The 23,236-nt window shown below is 42.6% G+C and overlaps 1 protein-coding gene across 1 annotated transcript in view; it reads right to left on the bottom strand.

Moving 5' to 3' along the window:
• Window positions 1-3,387: 3,387 nt before the first annotated feature.
• cmip (c-Maf inducing protein) overlaps window positions 3,388-23,236 on the bottom strand; it is a 61,802-nt gene continuing 41,953 nt past the window's right edge. The window contains exons 5-21 of the mRNA XM_008298605.1: window positions 21,482-21,523; window positions 21,100-21,162; window positions 20,933-21,013; window positions 19,279-19,382; window positions 17,716-17,820; window positions 15,715-16,173; window positions 14,526-14,591; window positions 12,248-12,274; window positions 12,107-12,155; window positions 11,922-12,029; window positions 11,724-11,840; window positions 10,118-10,258; window positions 7,274-7,321; window positions 7,037-7,183; window positions 6,844-6,949; window positions 5,646-5,716; window positions 3,388-4,835 (exon numbers count right to left, since the gene is read on the bottom strand). Coding sequence (XP_008296827.1) covers window positions 4,782-4,835; window positions 5,646-5,716; window positions 6,844-6,949; window positions 7,037-7,183; window positions 7,274-7,321; window positions 10,118-10,258; window positions 11,724-11,840; window positions 11,922-12,029; window positions 12,107-12,155; window positions 12,248-12,274; window positions 14,526-14,591; window positions 15,715-16,173; window positions 17,716-17,820; window positions 19,279-19,382; window positions 20,933-21,013; window positions 21,100-21,162; window positions 21,482-21,523 — 1,788 coding nt within the window. The 3' untranslated portion in view covers window positions 3,388-4,781. The remainder of the gene's footprint in view (window positions 4,836-5,645; window positions 5,717-6,843; window positions 6,950-7,036; window positions 7,184-7,273; window positions 7,322-10,117; window positions 10,259-11,723; window positions 11,841-11,921; window positions 12,030-12,106; window positions 12,156-12,247; window positions 12,275-14,525; window positions 14,592-15,714; window positions 16,174-17,715; window positions 17,821-19,278; window positions 19,383-20,932; window positions 21,014-21,099; window positions 21,163-21,481; window positions 21,524-23,236) is intronic.

Genomic DNA, 23,236 nt, shown 5'->3' with positions numbered 1-23,236 from the left:
TAATTATTTTTTATATTTCTTCTTTTTATTTCCATTTTGTTTTTTTTATTCTTTATTGAACAAACCTGGTGGTTCTCAGGCAGCGTCTGAACTGTGAGTTTCAATGCACCTTTCCTCTGATGTAAATATATGACTTATATCAGAGCTCAGTGAGTGTGTGACGCGTTGTGTTGAGTTTGACTCCAGATCTTGGAACCTCTTGGTCATCAAACCTTGTGCCATAACAGGAATTATAGTTTGTACATGATAGAATGATAAAGTGGTATTTACTGTCCTACGCTCTGGAGTCAGTGAAGGACAGGAGCTCAACAGTGTCTGTAAAAGGATTAAAAAAAAAAAAAGACATGTCACACACATCTGAAACATATTCACAGACAATTTATTCTTGATTGAAATTATTTCACATCATAGTTGTTATTTTTCCTGTTGAAGATCTTTTGTATTTTTATTACAACAGCCACAGAGCAGCAGCAGCAGCAATAATAATAATAATAATAATCATAATAATAATAATAATAACCCAGCAGGAGAAGCAGATCAATGCGACTGAAAGACTGAAAAAGAGAGAAACATGACGGGCGTCCCTTTTCCAGCTGCCGAAACAAGATTTTATTTACTACAAGGAATGGGAGATAGTTGTTGTTTGTCTTCAGTCTGTCAGACTTGCATCTGACCCTGTTCCTTCCATAACAACTGTTAAGACTCGAGCACAGCTTTACACGACTCGGACACGGTAGAAACTCTTTACAGGTTGTGTTGAGTTTTTAAAAAAAAAAAAAGAAGAAGAAGAGATGATAGAGGGCGGAGGGGGGAAGCGCAGTGAGCTCCACAGGATACGGAGACGTGACCGACAGGATTCAACATGTTCTACAGTAACACAAACACCTTCCATTATCACCTGCTGCAGGCTCACAGTTCACACAAGCGGCAGCTCCACGTGGCCTCACACGGGCCGCTTTCTGAAAGGAGTAGTTCTGGGAAATCTGCTTTTCTGCCAGATTATATGAGACACCAATGTCGGCTTTAATAGGAAGCTACAGCCAGGAGCTAGTTAGCTTAGCAACCGTTTCCCTCTGTTATAAGACTGATGGGTTGCTCCCAAAGTTTCTAGAGACTGTACTGGCCTGAATATAAACATGTTTAGACATTGAAAGTGTCAATACAACAGCTACAGAGCGAGTGTTGCATTATGGGTTGTTAGCTAGCTTAGCTCCATCCTCCTACAAATTAAATTATTTTAGAGGCGGACTCGTTAGCTTTAGCTGGGTGCTGTAACCTCCTGGAGGCTCGCTGCTATTCGATGTGTTTCGATCTTATTAGTTTGTCGCGGTTGGTGACTTTGTTAGCATATAAGACGGCTAAACTGTTGCTAACAGTTTTCAGAGTTTGTGCCAAACTGGTTGTAGATCTGTGATATCTGGCACTTGGAGACTTGATCTTTTTCAACATGTTTTAGTGAAGTTGTGAGCCTGTCATATGGTTTACTATTTCTTATTTCACATGCTGTTTTACGGGTTTTTTTATATGTTGTATATAAATTGAAGAATCAAGATAAAAACAAAGCCTTTGACGTGGACTAGCATGGCAGTGTGAATTGTTTTTATGCACTTTTTCTATTTGTTTGCAAAGCTTGAAAAAATCTTCTAATATTGAAAAAAAAAAAAGAGTTTTGGCTAAGGAGGAGAATTTGGTGTCGACTTAGCGAATAAATACTAACATACGTGAGTCATGAGACTTTAATGTCCATCAGAAATGAAAACAGCAAATGTGTCAGTATGACAGTCACACTTTTAATGGCGTTTTAATTCTCATTACACCTTTTAAATTTATCACAGAGTAAATATAGAACTCAGGAGCTTGGCTTTGTATTTATTTCTGTTTAAATTATATGGCAAAGCAAATCACAATTTGACATTTCCCCCAAATCGTTTAGTCCTTGTGACACTTTAGCACACGAAGCTAACAACAAAAACCACGTTTCTGTCTTGTTTTTTTTTACTTTAATTTTCACAGTTTGAAGCTGTCTCGGTTGCTTTTCCTCTTTTTTTTTTTTTATGGCACCGACTGTTTAATACTGTTTAATCCAACAGTAGTGGATAGAAATGGACATTAAATTCACATTTTCTGTTGCTAATTTTCTTGAAATTCTGGAAACCAGCTACTGTGAGTCTGCCAACCAACCTTTTCCATTTAGTTTTTTTGGCTAAACAAGCAATCACATGTGACTCAGTGAGATTTAAAACCGCTTCTGAGCTGTTTTATTGTCGACATGCTAAGCTAAGCTAACCGGCTGCTGGTAGTAGCTTCACGTTACATGAATTAACAGGATTTGGTATCAGTCTTAGTCTTCTAACTCCCTTCAAAAAAAAAAAAAAAAAAAAGCAAGAAAGTGCATTTCCCAAAATGTCAAACTGCTCCTTTAACCCATTCACACTTACAAAAAAACACATCAGGGATAAATGAAGCTACAGTAAAGTCAGGCTGAATTATCAGTTCGCTGATGTGTGGAACCACCAACTTTATTTAAAAACGATAATGGCCAGTCAGCGTGGTCCACCTCTGATATGATTATCTGAACAACATTCTCAACCAAACAAGTATTTTCACTTTTTGATATAAAAATGGCCTCATTTAAATGAATAAACCTCAGCTTCAGTCCAAAAGTGCCAAGTGTTGTTGGCGTTTTAGAAAATCTTTATCGTCCCACGGCTAGATCCTGGCAACAACCAATCAGAAAACGGTCGGACAGGATCTCTCCATTTCAGTCCTTAACTTCGGTGAGATAGTGATCGAACCCTTTATCATATTTTATAAAATAAAAATTACAAAACGAAAACATCAGATGACGCAGCGACACGTAACGTGCAAAATAAAAACCGAGAACACAGGAAACAAATGATTAAAGTGATCAAAACAAAGAAACTTAAAAGATAAGATGCGTTGAAAACATTTTTTTTTTTTTTTAGATTACAGTGCACTTTGTGTGAAAAAAATAAAACAAAACAAAAACAACCACACACATTAAGATGAAGGCAACACCAGCCTGCCGATAAAAGGAGGCCGAGAGGATGAAGAAGAAGAAGAAGAAGAAGAAGAAGAAGAAGAGGGGGAGGATTCAAAAAGAGAGGAAGGTAGAAGACGACTATATACACTCGTATGTACATCATACAGGATATGAAAGAGAGCACGATGTCCTAAAGCTAGACCCGAGGATGATGGCCGTACACAAACCGAGTCGACAGGCCCAACAGAAAACTGTCATGGCACCCAATAAATAGGAAACAAAGCGCCTCGTGGCGGACGGCGTCCTGTCCTCTGATTCAGCAAACATCCGGAGCATTCTGCAGGTCGAATAAATAAAACGGATGGATGCAGTTGTTGTTGTTGTTTTTTTTTTCTTTAAAGACAATCCACCCGGACCACACGTTGGACAGAGATGCAGTGTGTCAGGGCAGTTACCACATCGTATGAAACACAAGAAACAGGCAACATTTCGAGGGAATGTAGGCGGGCAAATCAAAGGCTTCCAATGTCCCTTATTGTGATTATGTACAATAATTCAGTCCCATCCTGCGATGAGGCCTGGAAACGTCACCCATGTGTTATGGCGTCATATAAATACAGCAGGACGATTCAAAACAGGTGGTGCGACAGGTAGAAAGAAGCAGCTCGTCCACTAGAGGCACTGCGACCCTTCACTCGGACCTCAGACACGGGACCAAACAGTGTTTGTCCACAGGCGGGGGCTGAAAGGAAACGGTGAAGATGTTTGGCAGGTGTCCTTTCCTTTGTTTCAAACGTCGTCCCAAACCAGAAAAATAGCGGAGGATATGAAAATATACAACTCTCAGCTGGTGATGCGTCTGCGTTTACAGGTCCACTCTGCTCAGAGAGATCCACGAGTGGCCGCCCTCGACGAAAACAAAAGGACTCGGGGACAAAATCCGGGAGGCTTTGGAGACACAACTTATAAATATGAGGCAGTCCCAGACCACCAAGCTACTGCTACACAACTGTCCTATTAAATAGTACGGGGAGGTCGTCAGTATGTACACTGAAAGCAAACGAAAAGGGAACCAATGTTGCCGTTGAACTTTCCTGCAGAGCTCCTAAAATGTCATCACTGGGGTTTGTTTTCTTCATTTATATATATAGAAACACACAATATATGAAAGCACAGATGTCTGGAAAAATATGTTAATTCAAGTTGATAAAAACCGTTTTTTTTTTTTTTTTGTTTTTTTTTTTTTTTTTGTGTGTGTGTGTGTGTGTGTGTGTGTGTGTGTGTGTGTGTGTGTGTGTGTGTGTGGTATATGAGGAGTAGGCACAGTCTTCTTTTCTCTGAGGTAGCACCTCATGTTTCCCAATGACAGACTCGAATCTGACGGCAGATAGAGAGAGCGGCGACTTTTTAACAGTTCGACTCGGGAGAGCTACATCGTGGGTCGGATCGGAGGAGAACCGGAATGTGAGCTGCTGCTGAAGGGACGGGAAACTGATGTATGAAAAGAGACGGGGCAGAGGACAGAGACAGAGAGACGAGCGTCCTTAACGTCCGCCGGCGTTCTCGGTAAAAACGAGGTCCGAGTACGGGGAGCGGCGAGGTCCACGAAGCGACTCGGACGAGGCCGACGAAGGCTCCTCAGACGTCCTCCTGGTTTAATGATGGCGTCGGTGGAGATGGTTGTCGTGTTGTGTGTGTGTGTGTGTGTGTGTGTGTGTGTGTGTGTGTGCAGTGTGTGTGTCTGGCCATGTGTGAAGATGGGAGGGAGGACGGTCGATCACCAGGCCTCCGTGTACCGAACGTCCACGTCCTTCAGGTTGGGCAGTTTGGCCTGCAGACACACAACAGGTAAAAAAAACAGTTGGTTTATCTTTCGTCTGATGGATTATGATCGATTTTAAAGATACAGTGGTTTCAAAACTGTACACGAATAATAATAACGTGAATATTTTCTGGGTTCTTTCCTCTTCTATGATGGTAAGATGAGTATTTTTAGGTAGTCTGAGGAACACCAATCAATGTTTTTCAGTGTTTTCTCAACAGTGAGAATAATTTTAATCATATATTTAAAGCATATCTTAATTGAAATTGCAAAATCTGTCACAAAAATTAGATATTTTCTAGACATTATTTAGTGTTGAGTCACTTTTATCAGGAAACAAACAGCAGAGTTAGTTTAAGATGAGTTGAGATTAAAAAGGCATCAAGTGGAACATGTAAGACACAACATTTAAAAAAAAACAAGTCACCAAAATTACACTACAAATCAAAAATAAAAAGAAATTGTTGGATTTTCCCCTTTACGACATCAGACTACTCATCTGTGGTTTGCTTTGTCAGTGTTCATAGTTCCATCTGCCCAGAGGGTTCTCTCTGAGGAACCTTTGACGGTATTTGAGTGAGAACTTTTCTCATCCTCCAGACTTGGTATTTACAAAATATTCTAATCTGAGCATATATTCATTTTGTCACCAGTCTTTATATAAACCATACATAACGGTACCTTTCTTTCTACTGTCTCAGCATTGTTCCTTGTGTTTATTTGGCTTTAAGTGCTACAAAAAAAAGTCTTATGATGGAGAGAAATCCTAGTTTTCTTCCATTATGTTCTCTAAAGTCCATTTCATGCGGTGTGGGTTACCTTGAGGTCCTCGTATGTGTCGGCGGTGAGCTTGGTGCTGTTCATGTTCAGACTGCACAGACTCTTCATGGCTGAAACAGACACACAATTACAGTTAACGCACATTTAACGTGATGTTTTGTGTCCAGCAGCTGTTGTTGTTCAGTCACGTTAAACAGATTTTGTGTGTCACAGAGTAGCTCTCTGCAGATTACAGTAACGTGATGAATGAGGCTGTAGGACGACTGATTGATTGGTGAGCTGATAGGCTCTCATTGATCACTGGTGTTGGCTTTATTAGGAGAAAGGTGCTCCGCCAACAACCTTCCACTACATTTATGTTTGGTGGCTAGAACAGACTACCCATTTTCACAACTTTGAACTGGTCACATTGAAGCTACTAGATCTGATTTATTTAATGTTTACAAGGAGTCAGACCCAAAGTCCGTCACGCTGAGCTGCCTTTTGGTCATTTCAAGTCATTTTCTGGTCATTTTTAGCCTCTTTGTGGCTGTTTACGTGTTTTTATGGTCATGTTGAGTCTCCTTTTGATCATGTGGTCATCTTCTTTTGTCCCTTCGTGCTTCTTTGACATCTCTATGTGGTCATTTTGAGAACTACGGGACAGCTTTTCTCATCTTTGTAGTTGTTAACCTGAGGTCTGTGGCTTTCAAAGACACATCAGGGTTTTTCAGCGACGACGGCTGCTGCTGTTACGTCAATCGAGTATTTTTACATCATGTTAGAGTGTTATTGTGATAGCTGTAGGCTGAAAACACAACATGTCGGTGGTGTTTTTAGTTTCGTTGTGGTTTGAATCGAATAAACTTTAGTCCGAAGTCGTCGGTTCGGCTGCATTTTGTCCACAAAAGTCAACCGTAAACTTTACCAACAGCTGATTGTGTACGACAGCTCAACAACCAACATCAGATCATGTAGCAGCAGCAGCTAACTGGTCTGTGTTAGTCAGCAGTTCTGTTTTCAGGAATCAGATGAATATGTGCAGCTGCTCTGCTCCCAGTCTGTCACTTCAGTAGGAAATAACCAGGTTACAGTGATTTAATATGCTAAATGTTAGCTTCAGAGCTAATTTCAGCTAATAACAAATGTGGAAAATTCAGTTCATCTGGAGACACAATCAATTCAATTTCACCAAGACTTCCTTTAGTTCACTGCAGTCGTTTTGATTTGTTGTCGTGTATTTGTCGTGTTTCCTTACAACTGAGAGCCAGCAGACCAGCATCAGTGACGGGAGTCTCACACAGGTTCAGGACCTGCAGACAGGCCAGATGCTCAGATAACAACCTCAGTCCTGCGTCTCCAAACTGCACAAGAGAAACAAAAGGCCACATGTCAGACATGTGTCGGATGGTGTCCGGCCGGCGTTTGTGCGTCCGTGTGCAGACGTTCACCTGTGTGGACCAGAGGTTGAGCTGTTTGAGTGAAGGCAGCTTGATGAGCTGCTCAGCACAGGCACTGGTGACGTTGGTGAAGGCCAGGCTCAGGTTCTCCAGGTTCCCGAAAGAACCTGAGCTCAGCAGGCGGGCCAGGTCCGCATCCTGTAACACAGAGCAGATGTTTATGAAACGGTTTATTTTTAAAATTGCTGGTAGAAAATGTGTTTAGTGGTGGCGGCGCTGTGGTCTCACCGTGGACTTGGAGGGCAGAGTGAGTCGTGTCGGGCCTCCTTTTCTTTGCTGTGGAGACAAACAGAGAGAAATAAAGATGGCGTCTGAGCTGAAGGCCTTGCAGGAACGTTTTCTGACAGTAGATGGTGTTTGTGAGCAGCTTCATCCAACTGTGACTGAAGACGGGAGAGGTTTTGAACAAAACACTGCTCCTCTTATTTCCTGATGAGTTCCAATAAACGCTTCACTGTGCTTTCAGATCTGATAAGACAAATATAACAAAACCAATTTCCCCAAACAACATAAATCCATCATTTCCTTCAGCTCTAATTAAAGAAACAGAGTCATAAATGATCCTTTGTGACTCGGATAATAAATGTTATTGGTGGAAATGCCAAACAAATACACTCAGTAATACGATTACAACCACATGTAGTTGTCACTGTAGTTTCTGGTGGAGACACAAACCTGTAATGTTTTTATTGGTATTTCTCATTAAAAGTCCCCGCCTTAAAGTCCAACAGTTCAGAAGTACTGAATCCAGGTCTTAAAGGCTCTTTAATGTAATTTAGTAAGTTCAGCTGACAGACTGTATTATTATTATTTTTAATGTTAAGATGTGTGATGTACTATAATGTATGAGGAGAATCTTTACATAAATTGATATAATTACATCATTAATGTTGGGTTACACCAACAAACATCACTTCTAATTAGATTTTTTAGCAAACAGCTGTTTTAAAACAAGGAAAACCAGATTTAAATGTGACTTTTGTTGCACAATTGCAAACTAATCTCTGTTGTAAATCCAAGTTTATGATGCAAACTGAAATTAAACTTTATTCATATTCAGACGCTTGTTTACCCACATTAAAATAAATAAGCAATAAATTCACGTGCTTCTTATCTACTAAGTGTGGGGAAAAAATGGGGAAAACCAGAAGTTCTGGTTCTTCAGACGCTCCTCTGGAAACATCTTGTGGCAATAAATCTGGTCGAGTGTGTCTCTTAACCTTCATGGACGAACTTGAACTTTATTTTGTTCAATCCGTCTCAAAAAGCAGCCATTTTAGGAGCTAAACCTCTTCAGGCGTCAGTATAAACTTAATACCATTTACTGCACGGCTTATCCGTCATTTTACAGTCTCCTAATTACATATTATTAGATATGGTCAGTCATAGCACACTGTTGGATGATTACTTCTGGTATTAAGGAGGTAAACAGAGAGAAGCTAGAGCTGAAACACAAAGAAGAACCTCCAGCGCGAACGCCGACGTTAACCGACCACCGTGGCCGAGTGTCGTCACCAACTATGACTCTGTGAGGAAATTAATTTACCGGTTGTGCGTAGTTAAACTTGGACTGTTTACAGCAGAAACGCTGGAAAACCGCAATCGTAATCGAATCTATGGGTAACAGAGGAGGAGGAGTTTCCAGGAAGAAACACTCAGTTATTACTTAGAAACACCTCCACTGCTACCGTGAACTTTAACCGAGTGTTTGAGCTGCACAAACTTTCTTCTCACCGATCGGAATTACTAAACGATACCAAACGAATCGGGGGACCGTCAGAAGAACGGTGGCCTTGTTTCTGGGCTGATCTCCGCTGCTCCAGTATTTCAGGAATTCGAACGCTCCAGAGTTGCGTTTTGCTAAGAAGTGTGCGACAAACAGGAATTATGCTGTTAAGCTGTGACCTTTCTGGATGTGACTGCAGAGGCAAAGCCAGCACACTGCTAACGTGGTCATTTAGCAAGAATTCTGGTCTGAACAGGCCTTCAGCTGGACCCTGTGTATGAACAGAGCTCAGTTCAGTGACTACCAGCATCAAACAAGAGGATAAATGTGACACCAGAGCAGAGAGGTTACCAGTTATTAGCTGAAGTTATTTTGTCGACCTGGCTTCACAGCGTTCTGGTCCAATATTCGACCGACTGCAAACGGTTTTTTATCTATTAACTGTTTAGATCCAGCATGAAGTAAATAGCAATCATTTTGTTTAAGTAGTCAAACCTAAAGTCTGTCTGACACTAAGATGGCAGTGAATAGTGTTGATCCGTCTCCTTTCTGTTGCTCTTTGCTTCCCTTTAGAGTCTTGTCAAGAACATTTGGGTCTCAATATGGTTCTGGGAGCATCACTGATATTTGAAATACAAAAGAAAGCAGTTGCCCCTAAAAGCACAGAAGTATTTCGGTTTAACTAATGAAATCTCCGACACGAGAAAAGCTGCATATCAAAACATCTGAGGATTAGTAATCTGCCTGTCGCTGCGTGGTCTCAATCTTTCTACAGATCTGTCAGGAAAATTACAACGTGTACAGTATTTTTCAGATTTTTCTTTCTGCTTTTCCTACCTGGTGTTGTGAAACCTCGCTGATAAATGAGGGTTGACACCTGGAACATAGCTGGAGACAGCTCTGGACAGAAGCAGCTTTTTCCATGAGCAGGTTTAAAACTGTTGGAACAGTAGCCTACAAGCTTGTGCAGCCAGCGCCTCCAGGTGTTTATACAGCATATAAATAGTTTTCGCTGGTACACCTGTTCCTGATCAGGGCACAGCTACGAGCTCGAGGCTTTTCTGGAGGAACTGCAGGTTGGAAATGTGCATCGGAGCAGCTCAGGTGTCACATATGTTGTATAATTGTCCAAATAGTCCTAATTTCCCGTTACTTTGTGCTTGAGTCTTAACCTCGGCCGTCACCAGTGCGTTGGATTGACAATTAGGTGCAACTGGGTCACACGCATGACTGACAAAAAACAAGCGTTTGTTTGTGATGAGAAACTGGTGACTTGATGTTTCTGCCTTTCAGTCCTCCGTCGTACGAAAGTGATGCAAAAGAAAACAGCGGCTGATGAAACTCACCAGTTCTTTGAGCTCTCGCTGTCGGTCGCAGAGCTGCTCGTACATGCGGAGGCCCACCTGGGTGCTCTCCAGGGTGGAGATGATCTGCAGCTGGGTGTCTTTGTTCTCGATGATGTTGTACTCCAGCATCAGACACAGGATCTGCACACACATGGAAACAATACAGACGGTAAAGCTGCTGTTTCTTTGGGGGGTTTTTTAACCCACACATGAGCACAGACAGCAGAATCTTTGTTCTCGTAGCTGCTTGTGTATCTGGAGGATTAAAAAGTGAACCACACCTGGCTGAAAACTGAGTCAAAGCAAGTATATGTGCAGCTGCTAGTGAAGCCCAAACTGCTTCCCTCCGCCTTAGTTACACAACGAGAGATAAATGATAGATAATAAATCTACTGAACTCTCCATGGATGGATTAATGAACAGGTCCAGAGACAACCTGGTCCTCAGCTGGAAAATATCCCAGAAACAGATGTGAAACAACCACAAATTAAGACAACAGACAAGAACAGATGATGGAAACGACAGCAAACAGACTCAAGACAAACTAAATGAAACAGAAAATGACCACAAAGAGACAAAAATTACCATAAGATCTAGAATAATGTCAAATAAAGTGACAATAAATGGCCAACATGAAAGACAAAACCAGTACTGAGATGCAAAATAACCACAAAGACAAACAAAATGAGCACAAGGACACAAAATGAGCACCGTACAACCACAGAGTGATGCTAAGTTAACACAGAATGAGATTCAAAATGACCGACACAGACATAAAGTGATGATAAATAAACATAAAACAGCCAGAGACCGATAAAAAAATGAGCACAATAAGAAGCTAAATGGTCAAAATGAGACATAAAGACCACAGACAGGCCCAAAATGGCCGAAATGAAAATACCATACGACCACTTCTGTGATGCAAAACTACCGGAAACTGATCCTAAATTAGCCAAACTGATATAAAATACACAAGATGGCAAAAAAAATGACCAACATGAGATACCACGTGACTGCAAAGTGATGATAATTTACCAAAACAGACACAAAATGACCTCAAAGAGAGACAAAATGACCCAACACAGACACTAACCCGTCCAAACCGCAACCTAAATGACCGAGAGATGCAAAACAAACAAACTAAGACACCATAAGACTTACAGGTTATGATAAAATGAAACGCAGACGGACCAGAAAGAAAACAAAATGAGGCCATATGACTACAAAAATGGTGCAAAACTACCAGAATTTGATCCTAAATTACCTAAAAACACATGACAGAACAACCAAAATGTAATATGAGGTTATCTCAAATCACAAATTGAACAAAAACAAAGGCGATCATTCCCAAATTGAGACACCAAAATGGGCATAAAGTGACACTAAACTATTCAAATGCAACGCAAAACAACCACAAACCACCAAACAAGGAAGTAAACCAACCAGGAAGAGTCACAAAACAACTACAAAAAGGGACTAAACATCTAAGAAACACACTCTAGATTTGTTGTTGTGTTTGTTGCTTCATCATCCATCCATGAAGCTGCTGCATGTGAATCTATAGGACGGTGTTCATGGTTGTGGTGTAGCAGAGTTTGGGACGCACCTCCACCATGGTCTGGTTTCCTCTCAGGGCCAGCAGCATGCAGGGGCCCAGCTTGTTCTCAGCCAGAGACAGCAGGAACTTCTTGGTCTTGTAGCAGGAGCCCATCAGGATGTGAACCTGGAGGAGGAGGAGGAGGAGGAGGGTCAGTCTGGGTTCAGGCTGCAGGTGGTTTACCTGTGTGTGTGTTCGTACACTCACCATGCTGGCAAACAGCTCGCCGTCGTCGTCGCAGGCCACGCCCCCTGGACTGTAGAGCTGGAACCAGCCGTCTTTACCTGAACGCACACTGAGCAGGCAGGAGTGCACCTGGAAACACACCGCGGTCGGTCAGTACCGTTACAACACGTCCAAACGGCGTCAGAGCTGCAGCGACACACACTCACCTCCTGCCTCGGATCCTCCGCAAACCTCTGGATAACGTATTTCAGTTCCCTGTTGGGACGGACAGAGGTCACGCGTCAGCTCGTTTTATTGGCACATCATCGGTCAGTAAAGAAACAGTTTGTGACGAGGGAGCTACTTACTTTGTGAATTTGGCATGTGCGAGAGCTCTGCGGGGAGAGAACACAAAGACGTGTGAGACACCAAAACAAACAGGATTCTGTCAGGAAACTTTAATGTATTTTTTCCTGCAGCGCGGCTCAGATGTGACGTTACAGAACGTCCAGGCCTTTCTAGAAGCTGCTGGACCACAGAGCTGCTTTGTGACGGTGGAGACGGTCAAGAGTCAGACAGAGTGCAGAGCTCATTATGACGATTTTCAGCTTTTATTTGTCCAGTAAACTGAACGGTTTGTGTATTTTCCTGTGGATGGTGAGTGTGTTCTCAGCTGGGAGCCATCGGTGTAGTTTTTCTTCTAATCTTTTGTTGTTAAACTACAACATCTGACATTTTTGCACCATATTTAGGAAAAAACTTAACAAAAGGTGTTATATAAATGGTATATTTAAATGGGGGCATACGTAAATCAGAAACTGGGATTTGACCCACGATAAAGGGAAAGCAAGATCTAGCAGAAATCTAAGACACTCCAAAAAATAACAAACAGGCAACTGATAGAAAACCTTAAAGCAACCAAAAAAACAAAACATACAAGCTCACTACAGGCCAACAAAAAGACAGATTCATCCACCAATAACAAAAACATGCAAAGAAGCAAAAAAATAAAAGCCTTGAACAATGTTTTCTTCCATTTCCTCCAAAAATTGATGCAGAAAAAGTCTAATTTGGTGCATAAAAATCCACCAGAATGAAGTGTTTGATGCTCAAAACCGGTGTCGCCTCCATGTTTTAACCAAACCCAACTGAATCTAAAACTGGCAGCGTTCACCTCGTAGACTCTCCTCCGCTTCCCGATGAGGGAGTCGTCTTTTTACACTTCAATTTCTTAAAGCAAACAAGTCCAACTGTGTTAATTGTTGCTTTCCGTCTGTGTAATGTTGACTCATTTTATCCTCGGCTGCTGGGGAGTATTGTTGCCTTCCCCGATGACGCCCGAAGCCATCGGCCGGGCAACGCTGGCGCAGGTGAGAAGCAGGTGAGTCCCAGTGTTGGATAAAAAAAACAACAAGCTGTCGGGCCGTCGGCGCTAATGAAGCTCAGGATCAGACGGCCGGTTACAGGCGCGGCTCGGGGCTGCTTAAAGCCAATTACGGCGAGCTCTCCGGGGGGGAGAAGAGCCTCCCCTCCGGCCTACGATCCCCCCGGGAGGCGTTTTAAGGCTCCTCACCGACGTCAGCAGCCGGACCCCCGAAGGAACCGGCTAGAAACATGTACGGCTCCCCGGAGACGGTGACGAGAGGCTGGAAAGGAGGGCGCCGGGGGATCCGGTCACAATGTCGCTTCTGTCTAAAGCCAGATTCATCGGAGACTTGTGGTGTCCTCGACTGCTTCGGCGCCGCTTCCGAGAAACCTTTGGTTCTGGTCCAAAAACAGCTTGTAACCCTGTTTACAACTTTGTAATGTCGGGGTTTTCCTGCTCGGATCGGGCCCTCGGGGAGCAAATAAACAGTAATCGCCATCAATCTGCGCGCTGTAACGTCAGTGGGTCTGGGTTTAATTATCGGACATGAATCTGGAATTTCTGAACATTTGATGCACAAAAATGTCCATTAAGCGTCAATAAATGAAATCCAAATCGACAAAACAAGTCGATAACTCGTTGATTTTAGTGCTTGTGGTTTTCTTTTAGTGCTGAAACCTCTTTGTGTCTGAACAAAGATCTACTTGTTTGGCTGAATTACCCTTTAAATAAAGTTCTAGTGGAGACACATTAAATCTGATAGTGGACAAAAATGTTAAAGAGTTTGTTTTGCTCTGAAGGATCCACTTGTTGGATCTTTTGTGGCCCAAACCAGATTCATCGCTTGCTGGTTGGATTTAGAGAATACGCTGGCGACACTTAAAGCTAAGCATCGGGTCATTGGTTCAAAAGAAAGCCTTTTCTTTAAGTAGTTATTGGTTTTATTCTACTTTATTTAAGAATGATTATGTATATAGAATATGTATAGGAAAGTAAAGCAATTTAATTCTGCTCTTAATTAGTTTTTTCTCTTTAAGAATTGGAAAAGTTCTACATCGATTAGCAGCATCAAGTCTCAGCTCGTCTTTAAGTGTTTTAAGTCTGACAGAATCATGGACAGTTTTGCTGCCTTTATTATTATTTATGGATTTCTTTTGTTATCTTGAAGCTCAGAAACAGAGATTGATAAAAAGCTGTGGCTACTGTCCTCTACCGGACGGCCACGTTGAAGAGCTGTAACTCTGCCCGGACGTCTGAATGGGTGCCGGGTCGGTACTCACTCTTTAGGGAAAGGGATGGGCTGCAGCAGACTGGCCAGAGCGGGTCTCCAGTCGTCGAAGTCCGACCTGACCAACAACAAAGACAGACGACGAGTCAGTCAACACAACAATGCGAGGAGGAAGGAGTTTCCTGCGGGACAGAAGCAGCTGAAACACGAGCGGTGCCGCGATGACGCAGATTTACGGCGCTGATGCAACAGAAGCCGGAGCAGCGTCGCATTACCGAGTTAAGTAACTCCCGTCTTTGTTGCAAACCAACAGACGCTGTCGCTTTTCAGGCCGCCTGGCTCGGTTACCGGCAGAAGGAAAACAGTCACGTAACTGCTGCTCCACTTTCACTCGAAGGTTCATTGAATCGGGGCTGTTTACTCTGATCAGACCCTCCGGCTGCATGTCGCTAACTGGGACACTTCTGGCTTGTTGACGTGTTCTAATGTGGAACTAGATTCTAGTTGATGTCACTTTACAGTCTTTATGAAGGTCTCAGTCATAAGCAGGAACCTGATCTTCATCATCTGGCCTGTTTTTGGCTCCTTAATGCTGTTTAGTTTTAAATTAAACTAAAAGCTTGAAATTCAAAGTTGAGGAACATAATCACGGTCCTGCTTCTTATTAAGTCAAAGATTATCCAGAGTGTTTTCTTCACTTTTAAACTACCGACATTGCTGCTAATGACTCACAGCAGCACTTCCTGTTTTTTCTTTACGCCAAAAAGCCGTTTAATTTGAATCGAATCTAAATCAACACGTCCTGAAACCTAAACCTTCACCCAAAGAGCAGATTAGTGAGAAATCAAAACCTGAACGGGTTTAAAGGTGAATCCAATCCAATCCAGTAGTGAACCAAAGTCACAGAAATATCTATTTATAATATTTGTGGATGTAATTACCTTAATTATCCTCAATTATCTGCATTTAATGTACTTATTAGTACAACTAAAAAGATTCTGGCTGTTAAATAATCATTGAGCCAGAAAATATAGCATTTAATTTGACATTTAGACGGGAATTAAATAAATATAGAACTTTGTGGATGTTTATTCACATTTGAAGCTACTTTTTTAGTGATTTTGGATGACTGTTAATAATTAACTGAGCCGAACCTGATCCTCTTACCTGAGGAAACAGGTGTGTGACAGGTGTATTATAGACACATCACAGGTGTGTTACGGGTCCAGGTGTGAACTCACAGCATCTTGAGGATGAGGGCGAAGCAGCCCAGCACTCGGTCGGCCTGCGCCGGCAGCTGGATGGACAGCGTGTTGACGGCGGGGCTGACCAGCAGACAGTCGATGAGGTTGGGCTCGCTGTCGCCGCCCGCCGGGCCGCCCTTCCTCTTGGCGTTGGCCGAGTTGTTGTTGCGCTCGAGCTCCACCAGGATCTCGCTGGAGTTGACGACGGAGGGCGGAGGGGAGAGCGGCAGGGAGGGCGTCGGGGAGGAGATGGGGATGGACGGGGCGGCGGCCGGGTTCGGGGGGTTGGAGGGCGGCGGCTGAGCGGGGCTGGGGGCGGCCGACAGCGGCAGCAGGGTGGCGGGCGGCGGCGTCGGAGGCTCGGGGCGCAGCAGGCGCAGCGGCATCGGAGGCTTGCGGTCGTTCTGCTGCTGGCAGCCGTTCCTGATCTCCTTCAGGCTGGGAGAGTTGTCCCGACTGCAGCGAGGAGACACAGCAGCAACATGTCAGAGAGAAGTCTAAAAATAAAGCCATGACGGAGGCAAGGAGGCCAGAGAGACGCTACCAGAGCGATGGCTCTGGAAAATGTGGCCTCTCTCTGGGAAAGAAAGCTAAGGGACGACGATAATGAGTCAACAAAAGCCTCCTGCGGAAAACACCAAAGAAACCTTTAATGCAGAGACGACAGGTGGATGGAACATGAGCTGTTTTTGACTTTAGCAGTTTTATTTAGTTCTCTAATGCACCACAACACAAGAACACATACAGATGAAAACAATCTCAGGCGTTTAGTTACATTTGATTGACTACTTTTATTTTACATCTTAATTACTTAATTGATCTACTGAATATTTATCTTATTTGCAAGTTTCTCACATTTCTGTGTTTTATTTTTCTTCTAATTTATCAGGAAATGTTTTTATTTAACCACCTGTGTGATGCCTGGAACTAAAGTTGTATACAGTGTTTATTGTATATTTAATATTTTTATCTTTATTCTATTTTTGGATTGTATTTTTCCTTCGTTTTTATCATGCGTCATTCTTATTTAGCTGCTTTCACGTGTGCGTTTCCCCAGTGATACATCAATGAAGCTCATCTTCGTCCTTGTAGCTCCTTTTAAAGTCGATTTTTCAGACCTCTAAAGTTTTATATCGATCGGCAAGAATCCCAGAACAAGTTATTCTTCTTTCTTAAAACTGAGATTGGGATTAAATTACGTGATCAACATTCTTTTCAATCATCATTTGGTAATGAAAAGCCTTTAAAGAAACAAATGGAATGACTGATGTAGTGAGAAACGTCAGTGTTCATGAATCAATTTGACAAGATATACGCAATTTTTTATATTTGTTTAGGTGATAAAATGAGCAGTTTCTTAGACTTTAGATGCTGCCTTTCTTTTTAAATTAACATAAATGGTTAAAAAAATAAGTTTTGCAAATTTTACTCAGTCATCATGTTTGGTGAAATGGAATTTGCTTTAAAATATACATTAATAAGCAGTAAAATGTGGATTCTGGACGCTGTAATCCAGCATATGGTCCTGAACAAACCCAGCAGATGACAAGACACAAAACCCACAACCCTCTGTGCTCACCTTCAGGGTTTTCTTCTTAGTAAAATCAATCACATCATGTATTTGAATATTTCCTTTAATTGCCTCTTGTGTGATTTCTTGTGCATTTCCGCAGCATTGTGGGACGCTGCAGGTCAGTTCAGGACCATAAGTGGAATAACGACCTGTTGTGATCTGCTGTTCCTGGCGACGTCTGCAAATGACCGTTTTCTCCACAGAGACGTGGGAAATGACCGATCGCGTGTTTGTGTCATCGATGAAGACGTGGAGTTAAACGGCAGCGTGACTCTGACCCAGAAGAGATGCGGTAAGGAGCCTAAAACCATCGGGTGTAGCTGAACGTGTTGAATCAGTCAGAATGTGATTAAATGAACTGCCTGTGGTGGGCTTTCTCTGACGTACAGAGAGGAGGAAGCTGAGGTTTGTGAGGTGTTGCTGACCTGTTGATGAACTCCTCGTAGCAGGAGTAAATGGCAGCCAAACACACGGCCACCAGGTTTGGCAGGACTCGAGGGTGAGGACACTGGCCCGTCGGTCCATGCATGCTGCAACAGAGGACAGGACAGTCAGAGGGGGACGGAAGGTTCAGCATCCAGGGTGAGATTAATCACTACGACACCTGTCCTGTTAGCGCCATGTGGCTAACTAGCAGCTCGCATTAACCACATGCATAGTTAGTGTGACAGGCGAGACAAGCCACCTCTCAAAAAACATCCCTTTTAGACTGGACTTAAGTGTAGGATTACTTGTCATCATCTATGGTAGTGACTGGCCTGTTGATGCCAATGCGATGCTAATGACTACCCTAACCCTATGAATGCTAGTTCGTAGCCTAGGGATGCTAGTAATACTGGTGAATAGACTGGGATACTTCACTCTAGCTCGCAAATGCTACTTGTTAGCCTTGTGATGCTAGTGACTGGCCAAACAATGTTTATTGTTAACTCAGGGATGGAATCACTAGGAATGCTAGTCGTTAGCTTGGGGATTCTGAGAAGTGTCAGTTAATAGCCCAGAAATGCTAGTCTGTAGCCGAGATACTAGTTGCTAACGTGGAATAGCTGGTCACTAGTCTAGGATTGCTAGTCGTTAGCTTAGGGATTCTACTTGGTAGCAGAGAATTGTTAGTTGATACATGAGGAATGCTAGTCTGTAGCCTAGAGAGACTAGTTGCTAACTTGGGAAAGCTTGTCACTAGGCTAGGATTGCTAGTTGCTAGTCTAGGGATTCTAGCATCCTTAGGCCAGTGACTAGAATCCCTAGACTAGCAATGTGGGAACGCGAGTGTGTAGCTAAGGGATGCTAGTGACGTTAGTGGCAAAGGCAGAAATGCTAGTGACAAGCTGAAGAATGCTCGTCACTGGTTGAGGTATGTTGTTGACTAAGCTAGAGATGCTAGTGACCAGCCCAGGAAGGTTAGACAAACTGGGCTGTAACTTAGCTGCCGCTAGCCTGTGGATGTTAATGGCTAACCTAGGAATGCTAGTCTCTAGCTCAGGGATGCTTGTTATTAGCTTAGGGGTGCTAACATTAAAACTTGGAATGCAGATCACTAGCCTAGAAAAGCTAACGCAAGCCTACTGATGCTAATGACAAACCTGCAGTTGCTAGTGTCTAGCTTAAGGATGCTATCTGTTAGCTTAGTGATTTGATGCAGTGTGATGTAGCTACAGACCTGTGAATTACTCGCCTCTCTGAATGAGTTTATGGCGTCAGTGAGCGTTAACGTCTCTCAGATTCTAAATCAGTCTTCCACACAGCCACGGTGACTCTCAGGTTTATTAACGTTATGTGTGGGCTGGTTTCCAGTAAAGTACACCAGTGTTGTTTCAGTCTGAGACATCGAGGTGTGTTTACACCCTGCACTTCCTATTTACGTGTCCTGATACTAAACAGAAGAGATTTCAAACTGTCTCCGTTGCAAACGGATGACACCTCGCCACACCTTTATGTACGGCTGATCAGACAGCTTTATAGCACCTGCTGCTGACTCTCTTTCTCACCTGTGGACAAACTTCTTGACCACCTCCATGCCGCCGTTGAGCTCGTTCAGAGCCAGGATGTACTCCTGAGTGAAGAGGCGCAGCCGAGGACACTTCCCAAAGTCCTGACGGAGACGCAGAAGCGAGATTAGATCACATAATCCAAAGACAAAACACCCGACAGGAGGATCACAGCCTGAAATTTAAGGGCTTTTATCTCTGCTGTTTATATAATTACCACTTGTTTGGAAAAGACCGACTGTGGGAACGATTCACGCAGCTGCTCGCTGTGACGTATAATTAATGTTTTTGCTTGAGATAAAGGCTGTAGGTGCTCAGACACCGCAATATTCAGCTAGAGTAAGTACAAGCTGTGCTTTGATGGAGCTACTTGGACAGTTTTTAAGGTATCGGGGAACAAATCTGTATCGTATTTTATGTAAATGTAAAAGGAAAAACTATCTAAAGGTTTAAAATATAAAGTCAAATCAGGAGTAGTGCAAGATTTCCCTCAAAGTACAAACACCTTTAACTTAACGTTAGTAGTTATCTGCTACCTAAACAACGCTGGAATGTAGCTTTAGCATATAAAGCGCCAAAAACATCCAACTGCCTGCAATAAACACTGATCAAAAGAGGAACTGGGAGGTGTGGAACAGCACTAAATGGGAACTGGTGTCTGGTGCTGGGAGTCCGCAGCAGCTCCTGACAGGCTTCAGTTCCTTCAAAAAAAAAAGACCCGTAAAGGTGTTGATACGTAAGTTTTTTGTCTTGTTTTAGGAAGTCGGGTTTTTGCTTCGTCCCTGTTCTGCTGCTGATCCACGTCACATTTAGACTCATAAGTGACGGTTCACGGGTATTGATTACGTTGATTGTCGGGTTTTCTGCCCGTTGGGTTTTGTTATAAATCGTTTAATTTATGCAGCAGCAGGACATCTGTTGGCTTCTCTCCTGCTCCCTGTGCTCATATTTAATGTGTTTTAATACAGCTGGACCCCCAATAAAGCTGTTAACAATAACAACAGAACTAATAAGAAACAGCGACTGAAACTGGGTTCATTCAGACGACGTGTTAAAGAAGCTGAAAGATGTTCTGCTGATATGGTGTGAATTTAACTGTTTTTTATAGAATTTTAAGACAATGATTATACGAAGAGTGTTCAATATAAATACTGAACCTTGTCACTTTGTTGAGGAAGTTTAATAGAAACTTAGATTTCTAACTTAAATAATAAACTGTCCTTTCTATTATTGATTTTTTTTGTCATGTTTCCAGTTTAACTTGACAGTAAACCTTTGCCGCATTAAACAATATAAGCAGAGTTTGTCAAAATACAGCGATCCAGCAGAGGAAAGTGGATCCTTAAATTAATCAGTTATATCATCTAATCGGTGGGGAAATAGTCACTAGCCCTGTTGCAGACACACTGAAAACAGCAATAGCGCTTTATTACAGTTGTGTGTTTTTTGTACTTTATTTGTTTAAAAGAAAAAAAAAACAAGAAAAAGTTGCTGAAAATATGATTTTAAACGTGTTTCTCGTGCAGAAAGCGGTCAAAACAAAACAAAAAAGGACATAAAGTGTCTGAAATGTGTTGTGGAGTGGAAGCGCTGGTTGATTCCCAGTGAGTGTGGTGGTGTTGAATCAAACTGCTCTGGACTCAGCTGCTCTCACCATGTTGTGTTTGAGGATTCTCTGGACCACGGGAGTGAACACTTCGATCACCACCATGGACCGCGGCCGCTCCCGGCAGTGCTGCAACGAGACAGAGCGGCGGGCGGTGAGAACCCCGTTTACAGTGTTTACTACCGTGTGCTCGGCGTGGCTCTGCTTGGTCTCACCTTACAGAAGAACTCGCACAGGTCAGGTGGTGGGTGGTTGTTTTCCAGGAGAGGAGCGATGGCCTGCAAACACACACACACACTCAGATATGAATATTTCCATATGCTATCTGTTATTTACCCGGGCCGGGCGCCAGCAGCACGGAGCTGTCAGGTGCAGTAAAAACAGCCCACAGGTGAGCTGCACAAACATGGCAGCTCCTCTCAGCGCCGAGCTCTCCGGCTCTGCTCGGTTACCGCCGGCGTGGGCATCGACCAAAAACATGAACGAAAACACGAGGGAGTCTATATTCCTGATTAAAACAGGAGGAGGGCGACGGCCGAGGGGAGTTAATGATCAACCGGACATCAAATATGGGTTTATAGTGAACTTCAGACTCACCACGATGATGTTCTCATGATCCTGAGTGCTCAGATTAGAGTTCTGCAGGGAGGAGGAAGGAGAAACAAACAACAGCAATTTAGGGATTCATTAAATTATAGTGTCTTAAAATGATTAAACTGCAAAACACAGTGACACAATCAAACATTAACACACCACAGAGGCATGTGCTTCTTGTGAAAACAAACAAAGACACTGAGTTCATAGAAACAATGCTGGTGAGCTAGCTTTAGCTGCAGCTTATTCACACACTTTCTCCTGTTTCTTGTATTTACAAAAAACCTAATTTAAATGCTCCAACATGTTAGTAACTAGATTTTTATATCACATTAATATACGAGCAGGTCAGTCTAATCGTAAAGGACAAATACAGATAAATAGCGCTGCTTGAAGCTAACTAGCCTAGCTAAGATTAGCCAGGTAGAAGACAATGCTGTATCTCACCAAAGTAGATTTTGTTTGATTTAATTTGATTAAAGTTGCTTTAAATCACATATATGTATTTAGTTGTGCATTTAAAGCCAAATTACCTTTAAACTTTTGTTCAAATGAGCCAGAAAACTGCACATATTTCAGCTGTTAGCCCTTTAGCTCGTCCAAGCATTAGCACTGTGCTGAAATTAGGTTTTGTGCTAGTTTTAGCTGGAACTCATTTACCTAATATTTCCTAATCTATTCTAACTGTCCAATCTGCTTCTAACTGAGCTTTTATATCACATACAGAATGCAGCAGATCAATGTCTTTAACAAAGGATTAAAAACATAAACTAGTGCGGCTAGAAGCTAACTAGCATTGTGAAGCTTTACTAAATAGCAGTGGACTCCAGTGGAATTCATGTGATTTCATTTGAATGAAGCAGCTTTAAATCATAAAATATCTAAACTTATGTATATATTCGTTAAACTTTAACTCATTAGTTTAAATTAGTGATAAACCTGCACACATTTCAGACGTTAGCTGTGTAGCTGGTCCAAACGTTAGCACTGTGCTGAAATGTTTTTCTACGTTTTCTGCAGAATCACTGATTATTATTCAGTCACATAAAACACGACTTCTACATTATGTTAAACGTGGTATTTATATGCAGACAGTGTAAACACTCAGAGTATATAATTCAGAAACAAGCGAACAAATTGCACCGTGCTGTAAACATAATCTCAGACAGATGTATAACTTATGTAAATCTACTCTATAAATAAATATATACGCATCTGAACGGAGTTAAATACAAGCTTAACTCAGCCTCTAATTTTGTCAACTTCTAATTTCTGCTGTCGGAGCATCTGGTAAACAGCCTCCCGACTTTCTCTTCCTGAACGTCTCCGTTTCTGTTTCTGCTCTCGGAGTTCGCAGGACGGCGATCAGACGTCTTGACGACAACATAAAAGCAGATTTCTGTGTTTGCTTTACGGTCGTGTTAGAATCAGGTGTGGTTTGAAGGGAGGCTCCTGCTGCACAGCGACGACGTGGCCTCGTGTTGCCACGTCGCGACTGTCCAAACACTTTGGAAGTGACGGCATCATCAGAGCAAACACGAGGACGAATCCCAACACGACGCAGCCGTCTCCAAAGAGACCAATATTTTGGGAAAATATTTGGAGAATCTCAAGCTGCAGATTCTCACTGACATCACGGGGAGGGAAAATATTCAGGAAAGCAGCCGCTATAAACAGACGCGAAGGCTGGAAGTGACGGACGAGGACGACGAGGAAATCTAAACTGAAGCAGAAACGCACTTCAGTGAAACGACATCA

This window comes from Stegastes partitus, unplaced genomic scaffold (assembly GCF_000690725.1).
Source record: "Stegastes partitus isolate 25-593 unplaced genomic scaffold, Stegastes_partitus-1.0.2 Scaffold1331, whole genome shotgun sequence".
NCBI classification, from domain to species: Eukaryota; Metazoa; Chordata; class Actinopteri; family Pomacentridae; genus Stegastes; species Stegastes partitus.
Note: the sequence above shows the minus strand (reverse complement) of the source record. Positions and strands in the feature narration are given on the sequence as shown.